General features: G+C 53.7%; 1 protein-coding gene and 1 non-coding gene across 2 annotated transcripts; one reads left to right on the forward strand and one right to left on the reverse strand.

Moving 5' to 3' along the window:
* The first annotated feature begins 921 nt into the window (after positions 1–921).
* On the forward strand, positions 922–17,927 carry DIPK1C (divergent protein kinase domain 1C). The gene is made up of 4 exons (XM_068994011.1): positions 922–1,131; positions 10,524–11,195; positions 14,376–14,540; positions 17,625–17,927. The coding sequence occupies exons 1-4, from the start codon at positions 922–924 to the stop codon at positions 17,925–17,927; spliced, it is 1,350 nt and encodes a 449-aa protein (XP_068850112.1).
* On the reverse strand, positions 2,335–2,407 carry TRNAG-CCC (transfer RNA glycine (anticodon CCC)). The gene has a single exon. It is a non-coding gene; the product is annotated as a tRNA-Gly (tRNA).
* Positions 17,928–18,505: the final 578 nt, after the last annotated feature.

Raw genomic sequence — 18,505 nt, forward strand, 5'->3', positions numbered from 1 at the left:
CTGACCCGCCCAGGACTCTGTCTCTTTAGGGGAGAAACGCTTTCAGGGAGCGCAGAGCCGCTGGGGAGGGGTAGGGGCGGGCTGGCAAGAACCAAGGACAGTTCTGCAGACCGGGGCTCCTGCCCACTCTAAACCACTGCCGCTGGACGTCGAAGCTCGCTCCCCAAAGGCCGCCGCAAATACACATACACACAGACGTAGATACACATTCAGGGAACACTTCTCGACGGGGTAAGGGAATCGTTTAGAGAGTGCGGTGCTTTTTCACCCCAGGAAAGGCGGTCCTGGAGTTCAGGACCTGCCTGGAAAGGGTGGGCGGGGGTCTCCACGACGTTCCCCGACTGTCCTGGACTCCCGATTCGGAACCTCGCCCCTGGGGTGCTCGGAGGAGACCCAAGTAGAGGGGACGGAGGAGTCTAGAGAGAGGTAAAAGTGGGTGCAGCCCCAGCAACCGGGGTCGAAGCGGTGGGGGAATCCGTGAAAAGAACAGTCGCGCGTGTGGACAAGAGGAGCCGGGAGTCTGAACCCGGGAGAGCCTGAGTTCTGCTCAAGAAGGGACTGGTCTTCTTGGGGAAAAGGTGCAAAGAAAGAAAAAGTGGAAATGGTGGCGGGGTGCGGCGCAGGGCGCGCGGACACCCTGTGGCCCCCTGGCGCTCCGGGCAGCGCGGCTTGTGCTGGCGGGGCTCCCCACCCCACCCACCCCCTGACGGGCCGGGCGCCGGCCACCCGGCGGCCTCCCCTCCCTCCCCTCGCGCTGCCTCTCCCCCGCGCCCCCTCCCTCGCCGGGCGGTGGAGCCGCGGAGCCGGGACGCGAGCGCGGGGCGCAGGCGGCGCGGGGCGCAGGCGGCGCGGGGCGCAGGCGGCGCGGGGCGCAGGCGGCGCGGGGCGCAGGCGGCGCGGGGCGGGCGCGGCGGGCGGGCCATGGCGCGGGCGCGGGCGCGGGCGACGGGCGCGCGGGGCCGGCCCGGGCGCTGCGGGCTGGGCGGGCGCTGCGGGCGCCGCGCGCTGCTGGCCTGCGCCGCGTGGACCGCGGGCTGGGTGCTGGCGGCCGCGCTGCTGCTCCGCGCGCACCCGGGCGTCCCCTCCGAGCGCTGCACCGACGAGAAGAGCCGGCGCATCCTGGCCGCGCTGGTAGGTGCCGCGGCCGCACTGCCCCGCGCCGCGCGCCCCGGGGCCGGGGTGGGACGCCCTCTGAGGGTCCTGGGAGCCGGGGACTCGGGCGCGGCCGTGGATCCACTGGGAGGGGGTCCGGACATCGGGCGTGGAATGCCCGAAGCGCCCCACCCGGTCTCCAGCCCGGGACTCCGTCCGGGAGTCCTCTGAGCGCCTGGGGGGACGTCTTCCCCGATGTCGCCCAACTGGTCCTTTGTCCAAAGATGCTCTTCCTGCCCGACTGTTCTCCCGCCGGCCCCGAGACCCCGCTCCTAAGCGAAGTTTACGGGTCCGTTCCCAGCCTTCCGACTCGGACCGCGGCGCTTGGGTCGGGCGGGGACCACGCCTCGGCCCCTGGGGTCCCGGTTCTCTCGCTCAGCTGCCGTTCTGTGATTCTGACCTGGGCTGCACCTCGCCGAGCCCCCTGCAGACGGCCAGTGGGGCCCCTTCCTCCGCGCGCCCCAGAGCCAAGGCTCTCCCCGGTGCGATCTGCGGGACCCAAGGCAGAGAGCGGTCCGGCGATCGGGAGCGCGAGGGAGGCGGCTCGGACCCCGGTAGACCTCGGTGCTGGGGTCCTGCCTGCCGTCTACTAAGAGGTGAGGGCGGGGGCGCCCTTTAGATGAGACTCGCAATTAGAGAGAAAGAAACACCCCCGCTGGCGGGCCCCAGCGCTCACCCGGCCCGGGTTGCCCTCTTGGTTGATTCCAAACGTTGGCTCCTCAATGGTCTCTGGTTGGGAAGATTAAGCGCATTAGGAGACTTGGATAAAACTACGAATCCCTAGACGGAAAGCCAAAAAAGGTGAAGGTAGCGGGCAACTATGGTTGTCTTGATTGATTATTCACTTCCCAGAACAGTGACCATCTAAGTATCTGGTGGGAAAGGGGAGCTATTTTCTAAGAAAATTTCAAGAAACGCATGGGAAGCTTCCAGCCCAGTTGTGTAGTATGGGTGAGCTTTTGGGGACCGTAGGATTTCAGAACGTGATAGCATAAAGGCTTTGAAATAATTTTTAAAATTTATTTTATTTATGGTTTTGCCAGGTCTTAGTTGGGGCATGCAGGATTGTTTTTCTTTCTTTTAGAAAACAGCAGCAGCTTTATTTCAGGAAATAATCACCTGCTATGCAGGATCTTTAGTTGCTTGGCAGGTGAACTCCTAGTTGAGGCTTGTGGGATATAGTTCCCTGACCAGGGATCAAACCCAGGTCCCCTGCATCGGGAGTGCAGCGTCTTAGCCACTGGACCACCAGGGAAGTCCTGAAGTAAATGACGTTTTAAAAGTGAAATTGTAAAAACTAAAGAAATGAGGTGAAATGGGCAGGCTGCACCGAATCATTTTCCCTGATTGAGTCTGACGTGTCGTCATGAATGGATCATCTCACGTTGGTGAGAGGTGAGATACTCACTGATTCCCTCCATCCTATCAATGGGATTCCCTGGTAGCTCAGACCATAAAGCGTCTGCCTGCAATGCGGGAGACCCAGGTGCGGGAGACCCAGGTTTGATCACCAGCTCAAGAAGATCCCCTGCAGAAGGAAATGGCAACCCACTCCAGTACTCTTGCTGAGAAAATTCCATGGATGGAGGAGCCTGGTGGGCTACAGTCCATGGGATCTCAAAGAGTCGAACACGACTGAGCGACTTCATTCACAACAGTCTTTTCAGGTTAAAATAAAAAGCAAACAGTCTTTTCATTTCTTTATGTTTGGGTAAGTGAGAGAAGGCCTAATGGAAATTAAATAGCCTACTATAACTTTAGTAATCACTGATCATAACTTTCCCAGCATTTCAGCTCATAAATTAAAACCAGTTCTGTTTGGACACTGAACCAGTATATCTCCCGTGGCAGCCAGATGGGTCTTTTTTATTCCCAAGAGATGGGTAAGGAGAGGGGAGCAGGTAGGAAGGCCAGAGGGTCCTAAGCAGTAGGAAGAAATAACTGCAAGTGGCAGACGTTTTTTTCCCTTCTCTGTTGAGAAACCCATTCTACCTAACACTAACCTTTTATTTTATTTTCGCAAACTTTGGGCTGATAATGGCTCAACAAACATCATGTCAATTGTTTTAAGGCCAGGGATGACACACGTTGTGCCATTCTATCTCAAAAACGCACATTGTGGGAGAGGGGCCTGGTGAAACTCCTTCAGCCTTGAGGTGTTTCTTTTATCTGATTAAAAGCTCACTGACAGAGATAAAATGCCTTGCTAAAAACTAGCAGGAGGGTACTCTTTCTGTCCACTTCTGATGTCTACGGTGGAAGCTTTCCCTAACTCTATTGTACTTCCATAAAACTTGGCTACACAAAAAGTTCCAAGTATTCAAGCCTCACCTCTGACCCTGGATGGAAATCCTCTCCTCCTGAGGTCATGAACACATGGCTTGCAGTAGCAAACTCTCATCTCTGCCTCTGAAGGCTGGCAATCTTTCCAGCTGCCAAAAAAACAAATTGAAGTAGTGTGTCTGGCTGTCTGATTAAAGTTCACCCACCCTGCTCTCAAATCAGGGGCCTGATTTGAGGGCCCCCTCACCGGGAGGCCCCCTTTGAGGCTGCTGTTCTCAGGATCCAACTTGCCCTCTCCCCTCTCCATCCTGGGTTTGCTGAGCGGAGCACCGGGGCTCCCTTTGGCCCAGGATGCTGAGGTTTGGACAGGACCCCGCTCTCCACGTTGTAGACTACGCCAGGCCCTGGCTGCCATGCAGAGGCAGGCATTGTGGCACCGAGCTCTTCCAGGACTGAATTGAGCCTCTGTCTCTCGGTTCCCCCAGCCCTTTCAATTCACCCTGCCTGCCTTTTATCCTTCATAATAAACTGGCTGTTATTTTTCTCACGGCCCTCCAGACTCTCATTAGCTTTCACTCTGAGTCCCAGGACACCAAAGGAATGGCTGCAGCTGAGCCAGTGGGAGCCCCCTTTTCTGGGGTGGAGCCAAGGGCCTTGTGAACCCCTGAGCAGTTCCTGGGCCCCCTGGCCAGGCAGGTGACACTGCTGGCCTGTGGCAGGTTGGAGGCTGTGGATGAAGCTGAGGTGCTTGTGCCCCTGAGCCGCACCCCATCTCTGGAGGGGGGGCCCCCACACACCACTCTCAAGAGGGAGTTTTGGAAGAGCCAACTGGAGTGCTTCCAGAGCTGATCTTGGGTCCTCCAGCTTTGGAATTTTCTAGGCAGAGGGCAGCCCTTCTTTTTACTGTGGCTTTTCAGCACATCGCATAATCAAAACATTTCTGTGAGGTTTCTAGAGCCCTGCTTTCCCAGGGAACTGTGTCAGGAGGCTGTGCCAGAGCGTTGGGTCTGACCACTGATAGGCCTGGCTTCCGGTTCTGCGGGTGGAGCACTCCCTGGGGAGGTGGGGATGGGAGGTGTGGGAGCCACGGATGCTCACAGGGGCCGGGCTTTGTGCTCAGTCCTCTCACGTAATATTTCGTCTAATCTCAACCCCTGGGAGCAAGTGCTTTTATTTCCCCATTTCACAGATGGTGAAATCAAGCCCCAGAGAGGTGAACTAACTTGTCCTGAGTCACACAGTGACTGTGCCGTGGAGCCAGTACATGACGCTGATAGTAGAGACACAGTGACACCATTGGCTTCTCCAGCACTGAAAACCCTAACGAACAGCTGGGCCTGAGCTTCCCCAGCAGCTCAGTGGTAAAGAGTCTGCCTGTCAATGCAGGAGAGCTGGGTTTGATCCCTGGGTTGGGAAGATCCCCTGGAGAAGGGAAGGGCAACCCACTCCAGTATTCTTGCCTGGAGAATCCCATGCACAGAGGAGCCTGGCAGGTTATAGTCCATGGGGTCGCAGAAGAGATGGACGCTACATAGCGGCCAAGCAGCAACAACAACCCTCCCACAGCACGTCACTTTCAAAGCATCTCAGAAAGTTTCCCACAGACTCTGCTATTCAGAAGGTTTTATGCCCCTTTCGGCTAGTTAGGTCTTGATGTGCTTTCATTTAGTTGCCTGCATGGGATTTCTTTTCAACAGGACTGGCTTATCTGTCTTTGCTCTGAGAGAAACCCTGGCCCAGCGGGACTGCGGCATCCAGGGCACTCGCCGAGAAAGATTGTATCGCAGGGACTGAGCCTGCTTCCCTGAGCACCCTGGCCATGTCTGTGACGTCTGTCTTCTAAGCTGTCCAGGGGTCAAGAAGGGTTGCAGAGTGGTCTGGCTAATCGCACAGTGTAACTGTTCCATTGGGGAAATCCACTGTGAGATATGAATGCTGCTAACCACATAGGAACTTAATGCTGCTGAAAAACGAAAAAGCAAACACACAAAAGAAAACCCAGCCCTTAGGCGTGACTTCTGATACCCTGTCACCGGTTTCTCAGACTAGAGAGGAAAGGGTTTGTTTTTGCCTGAGAGCCGTGATACAAGCTGGAGAGATTCTACTGCTGCTGCTGCTGCTAAGTTGCTTCAGTCGTGTCCGACTCTGTGCGACCCCTTTTGACTGCAGCCCACCAGACTCCCCCATCCCTGGGATTCTCCAGGCAAGAACACTGGAGTGGGTAGACATTACCATCCACCACCAAAACAACGCTTCCTACAACCGGGGCTGTTAGGAGTGTGCGTTCTCACAGTTGCACACAGTCTATAAGAAATGTGGGCTTCCCTGGCGGTTCAGATAGTAAAGAATCTGCCTGCAACCTAGGACACCCACGTTTGATCCCTGGGTCAGGAATATCCCCTGGAGAAGGGAATGGCTACCCTCTCCAGTATTCTTACCTGGAGAATTCCATGAACAGAGGAGCCTGGCAGGCTACAGTCCATGGGGCCACAAAGAGTTGGACATGACTGAGTGACTAACACTATAAGAAATATGAATTCACTGTTTCATTAATTTTTTTAAAAAAATGCCAGTTAACTACAATGAGACTTTATTAACTTGTTTTTTCCCTAGCTTATCTTAAAATCTGATACCTGCAGATTTTGTGTGCACACACATTTGGGTACAGAAGTGTACCTGTTCAAGCTGGTTCTTAGGGCCTCCATCTATTCAGAGGAAAGTGATTTTTTTTTTTAATGGAGTCAAAGTATATAAAATACATCTATTGAGTTAAAAAATTAGCTATCTCAGTAAGGCATGCTGCTAAGAAAGTAATTTCTCTTGTCTCTAACACGATGACCACTTTTAGTTAGCCTATAAACTTGTAATCTGTAAGTTTACTGCTTCTTAAGTGCTGAGCGCAGTCTTTCTCTGGGTTTAGTAGGCACAGGCATGCATCCTGATGCTACAGACTCACTGAACACTGGTAACCACATGGGCCACAGAAGAGATGAATCTTACATTCTGTTTCTGAAGAGCAGGGACTGATGTGCCCAAAGTGCTTCATCATTAAGGAGGAAGACACAGAGCTGCTCTGTGCTAACCACCTTGTGTGTACACTTTGCTTCAGTGTAGACTCTCTCCTACGACAAATGAGGTGGAAACCCAGTTCATCACCGCTAGTAGCCGGTGGACCTGGCAGGGTTCTAGGCACCCAGCCCAGCCTCTTCCCTTCCTGATTCAAAGCATCCCCCAGGCATCTGGGAGGCAGGCTTATACCTCAACGTGCTGATGTTCAGAAAACCAGCCAAAATTAATGTTCCCCTCCCAAAATCAGTAGCTGTTATCATTGTTCAGTCGCTCAGTTGCATGCGACTCATTGCCACCCCATGGACTGCAGCATGCCAGGCCTCTCTGTCCTTCACCATCCCCCGGAGTTTACTCAAACTCTTGCCCTTTGAGTCAGTGATGCCATCATGACCGGCAGACGACATGCCACATTTCCTGCAACGCTTGTGTGGAATTGCCTTCTAAATGTGCAGGGGTGAGTCTCATACAGATTCCATTTGAATTCAGTTTCATGGACGCGGTACAGTTTTGTAGAAAACACAGTGCTGTGGGGAGCCAGTGCGGGGAGGATGGCATAGAGACTCAGGGGGTGGGGGACTTACTGGATGGAACCCGGGGTGGAGGTGGGGAAGGACTCCCAGCGGCAGGTGGGGTGGCCGCCTGGGGAAGGCGGAGTTGACCCTTGCAGGGGGAGGCCTTTTGTCAGCTGTGGACTTTTGGCAGGACACACACTGGCACTTGCTCTAACCTTGCCCAACCATCTGGTCCTCCGAACACACGAGCAACTTTGCACATCTGGGTCCCTGTGCTGGTGGTTCCCAGAGCTCTCCCTCCTCGTGCGCTAGGCAGACTTGCAGCTCACCTTTCAACACTGGGCTCAGGTGCGTCCCCCCAAGAAAGATGCATCCCCGGGCTTCTGCCTTCTAATGACCAGGGCCAGAAAGGGCAAGAGCGAGTCTTTCACTCTAACTGCCAGGGCCTCTGCACCCGTGACCTTGGTTGACCTTCACAGGTCTCCCGTGACACAGCGTTATCCTCCCAACATTACAGACTTGGAAATGAGCCACACGCCAGCCCCAGGTACAGCCTGGAGGCAAACCTGGTCTGCCCCAGAGCTGAGCCTGGCCTCCTTCCTTTTGCGCTCCACCCTGCTGTCATTCGGGAGTCCTGGAGGCAGTCACCTCGCTGTGACTCCTGAGCCCAGGTCTGTCACCGGATCGTGGCCCAGCTCATACACAGCACTGCTAACGGGAGGGTGGCCAGGGGCAGCCAAAGCAGCTTGCCCACGCCCACTCCCTGCCATGGGTATCTCTTGCAGGCAGTGACAATTTTGTTCGTGGTTCCAGATGCAGAGTGAAGGCCCCAGTGGTCACACCTGACCTTCCGGGCTTCCACTCGCCGCGCTGTGGCTGGGCCAGGAAACGTGTGTCTCCTCCCCCAGGTCCCACCCCCTGCAGGGTTCTGACAGTCAGGACCCACCTCCTGCCCAACTCGCTTCTATCACCCACTTTTCTTTCTTTTTCACAGTTCTGCTCTGTCCCTCGTAGAAAAGCACCTTTGATGACACTACAACTTTGATGACACCCTAAAGATGACTATGGGATTGCATTAAACCATTTTGGAGCTACTCGAAGGGGATGGGGGCCTTATAAGGCAATTGAGAAAAAAAAATAATGCCTTTTCTTATCAGGCTTATTACAGAGGTACGAAACCGTAAACACCAGATAAAGTAGGAAGAAGCTGCAACGAGTAACATGAACACCCCATATTATTTCTGTCTTTCTACTCCTGAGACCTTCCATCGTTTAAACCTTTCACCCCCACTTTGCATGCATTCTCAGTCACTTCAGTCGTGTCTGATGCTTTGTGACCCCATGGACTGTAGCCTGTAAGGCTCCTCTGTCCATGGGCCTTTCCAGGCAAGAATACTGGAGTGGGTTGCCATGCCCTTCTCCAGGGGGTCTTCCTGACCCAGAGATTGACCCGTGTCTCCTGCATCTTTGGTATCCCAGGCAGATTCTTTACTGCTGAGCCACCAGGGCAGCTCCATCCCCACCTTCCCTCTAAGATTATCCTGAAAGGACTCAGAGGAGCTGGAATGGGCGGGTGCTTTCCTGCAGGGCACCACAACATGGAAGTGATTCCGAGCAGAGAGAGTCCACCACTCATAGGGTCCTGATCCTCAGCTGCTCCTCTCAGGACCCCAAACCTGGAAAGAGGGACCAGGATGAAGAGTAAAAGGAAGGCATTTGACCAAAGTTGTGTTACATTAAATTGCAAGACGAACACTGCATTAAGCATATTTAGAACAGTTTTGTGGGTGTTTATGAATACAGCTGCATTACGGCTGTTGGTGTTCCAAAGACAAAAAGCCGGCAAACAGGGTGGCGTTGTTCCCAAGCTCCAGGATCAGGACTCCATCACTTGCACCTTTGAGTTCGGCAAGTGTGACACCCCCACCACCTGATACAGTGTTTGGAGGTCTAATGCCGGGCAAAGGAGCACCGGCTTGCAGGAGAACCCTCAGCAGGAAGCTGTCAGATAGCGTGGCTTGGGCCTTTTGGACTGTTGTCCAGTTACTGCCTGAAAGGGTCCCTAAAATCCAGATACTTGTTTTAAGAACCAGGAGTATAGCTTTTTAATAAACATTTTGGTCATGTGAACAGTTCTCTTAGAGCAGTTATAAAGATCCACCATCCCTTGGCCAATGCTCTGCAGCCAGGCCTGTTTTGGAATTCACACTGTTTTGGGTGTTAGATAATATGCACAATATATATTTATACCTTCTGGTGAACATGAGGATATGCCAGGAATCAAACAGATCCAACTAATTAATAATTCTGTAGCAAAGTGTATGCAAAGTCACATGTCAAATACATTCAGACTATAGATAGCCTCATCTTCTGGGTTGGGTTTGACACTCCATGAGAGTGAATGAGTCATGAACAACTTGTTTTCAGGGTCTTTTGGACTTTGGGATTGTTTACATATCCAGGCATTATTGGAGGTGCATTATCTGACTTGAAAGATCTATTTATAATCCACTTGGGTTAATAAAGCCAAGCAGCACAGAACAACCAGAAAGTCTGACCCGCCTTTGCCCATGTGGAAGGAAGATGCGTTGTGGGGAACAGATGGGCTCAGAAAGTATGCTCAGTCCCTCATAAAAGTGGGTCCAGAGGTTTAGGTTTCCTGAAAAAGATAAGAAAGAGAACAGAGTCACACGTCCCCCTTTGAATCAGTCTCACAGAAGTGTCTCCGGCTCCCCTACTAGGTCTGAAGGGCGGGGCCTGGATGGACCATCTTCTTAGGAGAGGTGTTTGCAGTGTGGTGGGATTGGGGGTCACCACTTCCCCCCATGGGGCAGGAGGGCCTGCGAGCCCCAAAGCTTAGGAGAAACTCCCCTCCTGAGGGCCCCTGAATGCCTTCCTCACCACCACCAGGAATCCAACACCTTCTGCTTGCAGAACTCACCCTGCGGACTCATCTTCTGAAGGCGCCGCCGCCTTCCCCGCAGGCCTGCGGATGCTGCCAGCCTCCAGGCCTGTTCTAAGTCCTGCTTCCTGCAGCAGGCACTGTTGAGCGGACCCACCTGAAGGGTCGTTCCTGGGGTCCCTCTCCAGGGCTGGCTGTGCTGTTTGTGGCAGGCGGCTATTAAAAGCTCTCCAGGTGACCCCTACGTGAGCCCAAGAACAGGGAACCACTGGCCTGGCTCCGTCCTTCCACGGACAGTCCAGGACACCCAGCAGAGAGGCCAACTGCCTTCGCCAGCATCACCCAGCTCAGCAGGAAGGATGGGGCAGGGGCGGGTCAGTGGAGGGTGGGGGGCGGGGTGGGCACCTGCTTCCTAAGACCTGGTCCTGGGCCTGATGGAGAAAATAACAAACGTGAGATTCTATCACAAACCTTTCACTTCATAATTCCTCTCTGCCCCGAGTAGCCCTGTGGTCCGCATGCCCAAGGGGTCTCTCCGGGACTGTCGGGAGCATCCTGGCGCGAGGCCCAGCCTCCGCGGGCTGACCCGTGTCCCTTCCTTCCAGTGCCAGGACTACCGGGGCGGCGCGCTGGGCGGAGACCTGTGCGAGGACCTGTGCGAGGCGGGGCAGCTGCGGTACCGGCGCTGCCTGTACTACGAGCGCGGCAAGAAGGTGCTGCAAGCCGACTGGCGCGGCCGGCCCGTGGTCCTCAAGTCCAAGGAGGAGGCCTTCTCCAGCTTCCCGCCGCTCGGCCTCCTGGACGGGCAGCCCGAGGCCGGCGGCCAGGACTTGCCGGAGGCTGAGCTGCTGGTGCTGGCGGCCGGGGAGGCCCGGAGCGCGCTGGGCCTGGAGCCGGCCGAGGGCGGCCTGGGCCGGCTGGGGCTGGCGCGGCGGGGCCCCCGGCGGCGGGGCCAGCTGGCCAGCCTGTGGGCGCTGCTGCGGCAGGAGGAGTTCGTGCTGCTCAGCCTGCTCCGCGGCCGCAGCCCGCACGCCCCGCCCGTGCTGGGCTCCTGCGGCCACTTCTACGCCGTGGAGCACCTGGCGGCCGGCAGCCCCGGCCACCGCGCCCTCTTCCCGCTCGGCCCGGACGGCGGGCGCCGCGGCCAGGCGCGCGCGGTCAGCGGCGTGGCGCTCAGCTTCCTGGACATGGTCCGCCACTTCGACCACGACTTCGCCCACCGCCTGCACCTCTGCGACGTCAAGCCCGAGAACTTCGCCATCCGGAGCGACTTCACGGTGAGGGGCGGCCGGGGGGCGGCTGTGGGGTCCGCGGGGGGCGGACTTCTGTCCTGGGGGTCCTAGGCCAGAGGGATCTGAAGCCCCCGGGAAACCCTGCGGCGTGATGCCACCTTCTGGCCTGGACAGCTCCGACCTGCCGGACCGTTGAGGGTGGGAATGAGCGCATTTAAAGGAGGAAGGCGCCTGGCACCTGGGAAGGGAATGGTAGGGCAAGCCGCCACAGCAGAGGCTCAGTGCGCCTTCCTCCACTGCCGCCCTGGTTTCTCCCTTCCTTCGTGGGGCTAATGCGGCTTCAGGCGGTGAAGAATCCGCCTACAATGCGGGAGACCCAGGTTCGATCCCTGGGTCGGGAAAATCCCCGGGACAAGGAAATAGCAACCCAGTCCAGTGTTCTCGGCTGGGAAATCCCATGGACAGAGGAGCCTGGAGGGCTACAGTCCATGGGGTCGCAAAAGAATCGGACACGACTGAGCAACTGCGCTTTGAGGAGATGAGGGAAGGCCGGCCTTTGGGGGCTTCGGTACGAAGGTCCAGGGGGCAGAAACACCGGTTTCCAGCCGCCCACACTCCGTCTCCACAGGGCACGGTCTCTAATTCTTTCTTCTGGAGAGGTTCTAGTCTGTTCCCCTTCCCTGGGTAAACTTCTTCTAGAGGGACAGCTGAATGCTGCTTTACGCAAGAGAAGATTCGTCCCCCCGGTGGACACATCAGCCTCCGTGCTGCTCTGCAAGTGGCAGGTGAATTTTATGTCCCACTCCAGGCTGTGCAGTTTAGTCACTAAGTCGTGTCAGACTCTCTTGCAACCTCGTGGACTGTACCTTCCAGGCTCCTCTGTCCATGGGGTTTCCCAGGCAAAAATACTGGAGTGCGTTGCCTGCTCTTCCCCAGGGCATCTTCCCAAGCCAGAACCGAACCCGAGCTCCTGCATTGGCAGGCGGATTCTTTATCACTGAGCCTCCAGGGATGCCCCCACTCCAGGCAGGGCAGCTGTGCAAAGGATTAACGAAGGTGCGGAAGCAGCAGGAAGACTCGGACTCCGGGGGTGGGATGTAGCCATCTGAGTTTGGAAGCCAAGCCCTCCAAGCGATTACTGATGTGCTCGGTGTGGGAACTAGAGAGCTAGGGGACCAGCAGATGGGCCCCCCTTTGGCCCATGTTGCAGTGTTGCCCGGGTGGATGGAGGGTGTGTCTCCCAGGTAACCTGTAAGAACTGATGACCCGCAGCCATTCACTTTTTTCAGGTCCTCCCTTGCGGGTCTTGAGAATTTGTCCAGTGGTTGCAAATGAACTAGGAACCCCTCTTTACTTCTTGCTCTCAAACTGCTGCCAGAAAGCACGCTTCTCAAACAGATTTCCTACTCGAGAGGCACAGTCTTAAGTAGAGAAGGAAATAATTCTCACCAGTCCTTTCCAGTCTGATGCTAGGATGGAGTTTGATGATGATGCAAGTTAGGTAACTTTGTGCAGGAAGAACTTTAAGATTCATTCTGATGTGACCTAAGAAGCCTCACACAGGTTTTTCTGCTCATTTTGTTACTGTTCTTATTGTAGGTGCATAGTTATGCTTCCAATAGCTGTAATCCGTTCTACAACTACACTAAAAATTAGAAAATAAATCCTGCTCTTGTTGGGAGATGAGACAGAATCAGAGCTGAAAGAGAGAAGTATCAGAGAGTGGAAATTCCACCAGGGTCCCAGAGGAAGCTGGGGAGATGACCAGGGATTATCAAAAGAAGAGAAGGGTCTTGCAGCTCCAAAAATAAATTATGAAAGACAGTAGACTCATTATTGATAAAGAATCTGCCTGCAGCGCAGGAGACCTGGGTTCAGTCCCTGGGTCAGGCAGATCCCCTGGAGAAGGAAGTGACGTCCCACTCTAGGATTCTTGCCTGGAGAATTCCATGGACAGAGGAGCCTAGAGGGATGCAGTCCATGAGGTCACAAAGAGTCGGACACAACTTAGTGACTAAACCACCACTGACATATTTTTAGTGTATTAACCAGGATAAATAATGAAAGGAACTGTTCTTTTGGCTAAATAAAGAGATAGAGAAAATCAATTAAAATGATAATTTCTGTTTGCAGTGCCTGAATTAGTAATGAGGCAAATCTCTCAAATAGGGAAAAGTTCCCTGTTCATTTTTTCCCTGATTCTCCACATATCTTGAAATAAATTATTTTCCCTCCTCTGTTTTACTGAATAATCCCCACGAAACTTTACTGCCTTCTGGCATCAATCTTGAAGGAAGAACAGAAGCAAACAGGCTGGGAATGTGCCTCCTGACTTCTCATAGATTTGAGGAGAAAATGAACCCTTTTTTGAGATGCTACCAAAGGGAGAAAGCTGGTATGTTGAGGCTGACCTGTGAAGGCTTGTGAAATGCCACAGACTCCATCAAACTCATCCAGTCTTCTAATAGCTCCTTAATGCCTTGAAGCTATACATTGCCTGATTTGGGCAGAGTCCAGGTTTTCTCAGGTTTGAGCTCATCTTTTTGTTTTTTTTCCTAATTCAGGTGGTGGAGGAAAATCTGCATAATTTAGACTTTTTTTTTTCTTCTGGTTTTGAAGCCTTTTGGGTTGAAGCCAGGCAGATAAATCTGAAATTCCAGGGGGTCATCACATTTTCATGCTGATAGTGGGACTTAGTTTTTGATGCTGTCGCATCTGGGTCCATAGGTATTGATCCTAATTCGACCATTTTGGCCCTGCCACTTGCCCCTGTCAGCTGGAAACCAGTCAACTCAATAACAGGTCATAAATAGACGAGGTCTGCATTGCCCACCTCATTCTCCCCATCACACCCTCGACTTGCCCCTTGAATGTAGTTTTCGTTTGTTGCTTATATTCATAGGAATAAATGACCTGTGTCTCATAGCTTTTATATTCCTGAGCCTTGAATGTCAGAAGCCAAAGTGGTAAAGCAGTGGAGGGGGAAGTCAATTCATTTGTAAGAACTTTCAGAGATTCAACATTAAGATCTGAGAAAACTTTCAAAGCTGCAGAGCGATCCTGGTCCCATGTTCCCGACTTTGTGACCACAGCGGTCCTTCTGCAGTTAAAGTCTGCAGCCCAGCCTGGGTCAGCGGCCGTGCATCCCCAGCCCGGCCCTCCTCCCTGCGGCCAGAATCCCGTGCCCCCATTCCTCCTGATAGCCGTGTGCTGTTTCTCTCGCAGGTGGTGGCTATCGATGTGGACATGGCTTTTTTCGAACCTAAAATGAGGGAAATTCTCGAGCAGAACTGCACGAGGGATGAAGACTGCAATTTCTTTGATTGTTTTTCAAAGTGTGATCTGCGAGTGCACAGGTGCGGGGCCCAGAGAGCCAACAGCAACCTGCAGGTGAGGGGGCCGTCCTCTCCAAGGGGGAGGTCCTGTCCTCTGGGGGGGGCATCCTCTTGGGGGGCCTTGTCCTCTCTGAGGGGGCCTGTCCTCTCTGGGGGGACCCTGTCCTCTCAGGGGGCCGTCCTCTCTGGGGGGCCATCCCCTCGGGAGGGCCTGTCCTCTCAGGGGGCCCTGTCCTCTCTGGGGGGACCTTGTCCTCTGGGGGGCCCTGTCATCTGGGGGGGACCCTATCCTCTCTGAGGGATCCTGTCCTCTCTTGGGGAGGGGACCGTGTTCTCTCTGATGGCCCCTGTCCCTCTTGGGGGGCCCATCTCATCGGGTCCTCTGCCCCCCACTCCGTGGCTCCTGCCGATGTACCTGGAGGTCGTCACCCTCTCTCCACCACCTGGGCTCAGCGCGTCCAGTGAGGGCAGGGATGGGGGAGATGGGGATTGTTTGTTCTTTGTCATCTACCTGGGGCTGTGGGCCAAGTGACCCCAGGGGGCTAGTGGATGGTACTCCCAGCATGGCCATTACTGGGTCCCCCACTACCATGGGGGTGTCTGTTCTCTCTGGGTCTAATTTCTACATCTACATACACACACACACACAACACACACACACACACACACACACACAATCAATAAGCATTTCTTATATCAAACTAAACTCCAGATGGCTCAGATACTTACACCTAAAAAATGAGACCCTAACTGTTCCAGAAAAAACTAGGAAAATTGAAGATACCCTAGAGTTTGGAAGGCCTTTCTAAGCACAGAACAAAGCTCAGAGGCTCTAAGAGGAACAACTGACACATTTAACCATCTTACAAAAATCCCCATGGCAAAAGCAAAACAAAATTACAAAAAATTTGAGAAATTTAAAAGTTAAATGAGAAAACTGGCAAACTGTCTGCAGCTGCTCTCACAGATGAGCCTAGAGGACAGAGGTGGCCTTTACCCCCAGCTGCAGAGATTCAGTGTCCCCCAGGATCATCCTTGGCCCACCAGACATTCTCCACTGTGGTTACCCCACGTCCCAGGATCAGTCTAGTGACTGGTCAGAGCGGGAGGGGGGAAATGCAAAACCCAGCCCCTTTGGCCTCTATAAGGAACAACTCTATAGGTCATCCCAGCATCAGAAGTTCACCTTCTCCCTCAGTTTCATGGAAATATGGTTCCTGAGAACGCCCCTCAATAAATCCCTGCATGCAGACCTCCATCCTACAGTCTGCTCCGAAGGAAACCAACCTAAGCAAGGGGCCAGTGTCCTTAATATATAAAGAGCATTTACAAATCAATAGGAAGAAGCCAACAACCTAACAGAAATGTGGGCAAAGTATATCAACTTGACCAGTCACTGGAAAGGAAGAACAAATACTTTCAACCTGACTGATAAGACGTGTGATACAAATCAAATAATATTTCAATTGACAAAAATAAAAGACAACACACATTGTTGAGGGTGTTCTTAGTGTATGTTGCTGTGAGAGTGTAATAACTTGGTACACTTTTTATGGGGTCAATCTGGTAATATCTGTCAGAACAAAAATGTGCATGCCCCTTAGCCCATAAATTTCATTTCCAGAAGTTTTAGTCATATTCAAAATGAAAATGACATCTGAAAGATATGTATTACAGCATTTTTCATAATAGCAAAAGTTAGTGAGCAACCTAAATTTCCATCAGTAGGGAACAAGCTAAATAATTTATGATATGCATTTGAGGTACAGTCATTAAACAAATGGAATACGCTTATAGTGATTTGGAAGGTCTCTCTGATATTTGGTTAAATGGAAGCTATAGAACAGTGTGTGTAATATACTCCCATCCATGTAAAGTAAAAGAAAAAGGAAATGCATGAAACAATAACTCACCAGAAGGACATTCAAGGGAGTGGGTGCCTCTCAGAGCTGAGAGCTGAGTGTCTGGTTTTTAGGAGTTGGATGGAGCTTAAGATTAAAGCCTAACTAGTGGGACATTTTCAGTGTTTGCACCTGAAGATGCATTATCAATTCAAAAGAGAAATAAGAACATTTGTTTTTAAATAGAATCCTCATCCTTGCAGGGATTAGTAAATGAGAGTCAAAATTATTTGTTTCCCATGAAACAGTAGATTCTAAAATTGAGGCATTTGTTAAATGAGTATAATATAAAGTGTGATGTAGAAAAATAGAGCAGAATATTAATTATGCATGAATTGTGCTCCATCCAACAGGGAGAAAACCAGGAAGGCTGTGAAACAGCAAAACAGCATGTTTAAATTGAGAATTTAAAGAGATCTTCAGCCTCAGTAGATTTCATACCCAAGGAGAATTAAAGACTATGAGAGAGAGACTTCACTTTTACTTCTCCTATAATAAAACATCTTAAAGGCTTCTTGGGCTTCCTGGGTCAGGAATTTCCCCTGGAGAAGGGATAGGCTACCCACTCCAGTATTCATGGGCTTCCCTGGTGGCTCAGATGGTAAAGAATCCACCTGAAATGCAGGAAACCTGGGTTTGATCCCTGGGCTGGGAAGATCCCCTGGAAGAGAGCATAGCAACCCATTCCAGTATTCTTGCCTGGAGAATCCCCATGGACAGGGGAGCCTGACAAGCTACAGCCTAAGGGGTGGAAAAGAGTCTGGACATGACCGAGTGACTAAGCACAGCACAGCACACAAAGGCTCCTTTAAAGAACTAGCCTCTCCCTTCCGATATACCTTTTTCCCAGGGAGCCGGAAAGTACTATTGCATTCATATACCCCTTGTCACCAGCGTGTCGTGCGGCCTTGGGGACCACCTGCCAAGTGGTGATGACCGTCACTGTCATCAGCCTTGAATGAGAAAGTGAGGCCTGTGACCGCAGGGCTGGCAGCCTAGGACCGCCCAGGGCCTACTCCTTAAGCAGCGGTTCCCGGCTCTGACTTCCTGCTGCAAGCTCCTCAGTGGTCTCTGAGCATCACCTGCAGCTTCCCCCGCGACATCTCCGCCCCTGCGGGATAGCCTTCTAGTCTCCAGTGGCGCTGCGCGGCTGGGGTTCCGGGAGAGGCCCCCGGGGAGGGACAGGTGCGGGAGGGACCCCCCACGCCCTGCGCTGATAGCCCCCCTTCCCCCCCCAGGTGGTCTGCGACAAGATCTTCCGCCACTGGTTCTCCTCGCCCCGCGGCAGCTCCGCGGTGTCGGGCCCACTGCGGGGGCAGCTGCGGGCGGCAGTGCAGGAGTGCGCGGCCCCCGGCGCCCAGGGCGCGCCCCGCGTGCTCGGGAGGCTGCGAAGCCTGCTCCAGGCTGTGCTGCGGGAGCTGCGGGATGGCGAGGAGCCGCGCCCCGGGGTGAGGAGCCGTCTGCACGGGGACCCTCACCGTGGGACCCCCGGCACTGCTCGGAAGGCCCCAGCCATCTTCGGCAATCACCCCTTCGAGTGACAGGAGGGACGGGTCTGGCGCCGGGGTCTCCCCTGTGCGGGAGCAGGAGTGTCCACCAGGCCCTGCAGACCCCCAGTGCAACAGTGTGTACAGGAGTGTGCGCATGCATGTGCACGAGTGTGTGTGGGTGCATGGCCGTGAGAGTTGTGCAGGTGTGTGGATGTGTGTGAGTAGGTGAGTGTGAGCAGATGAGTGTCTGGGGCATGTGCTCCTCTGGGCGTGGAAGGCGCCGTCTCTGGCAGGTTCTGGAGCCTTGGGTCTCCTGAGCAGAGTCACCTTTGTTTTGGAATTGAAAACAATAAAATACACAAGTCTGGGAGCTGTACTCTGTACTCTGAGCGTTTGGAACAGTTTATTGTACTTTTCGTTTTGAGGAATGCATGGCTTTCCTGGATTGTAAAATTGGGAGCACCTCTTATCTCAGTCTGTCCTCCCTCAGAGCAGGGCCTGCAGGCTCGCTGTGCTCGGGGGCAGGAGGGCCAGGTGGTGGGTGCCAGCTGTCTCTCCCGCTCCAGTGGAGACCAGGCCGCAGACCTAACGTCCGGCATCTATGCGCAGAATTGCTTCTGGTGGGCTCC

This window comes from Capricornis sumatraensis, chromosome 21 (genome assembly GCF_032405125.1).
Source record: "Capricornis sumatraensis isolate serow.1 chromosome 21, serow.2, whole genome shotgun sequence".
Lineage (NCBI taxonomy): Eukaryota > Metazoa > Chordata > Mammalia > Artiodactyla > Bovidae > Capricornis > Capricornis sumatraensis.

Bases quoted from the DNA above. Each gene is read 5' to 3' on its own strand.
- DIPK1C (XM_068994011.1), top strand. From the start codon at position 922: ATGGCGCGGGCGCGGGCGCGGGCGACGGGCGCGCGGGGCCGGCCCGGG. The intron at 11,196-14,375 runs GTGAGGGGCGGC...TTTCTCTCGCAG, and splicing joins CCATCCGGAGCGACTTCACG to GTGGTGGCTATCGATGTGGA. The intron at 14,541-17,624 runs GTGAGGGGGCCG...TTCCCCCCCCAG, and splicing joins GAGCCAACAGCAACCTGCAG to GTGGTCTGCGACAAGATCTT.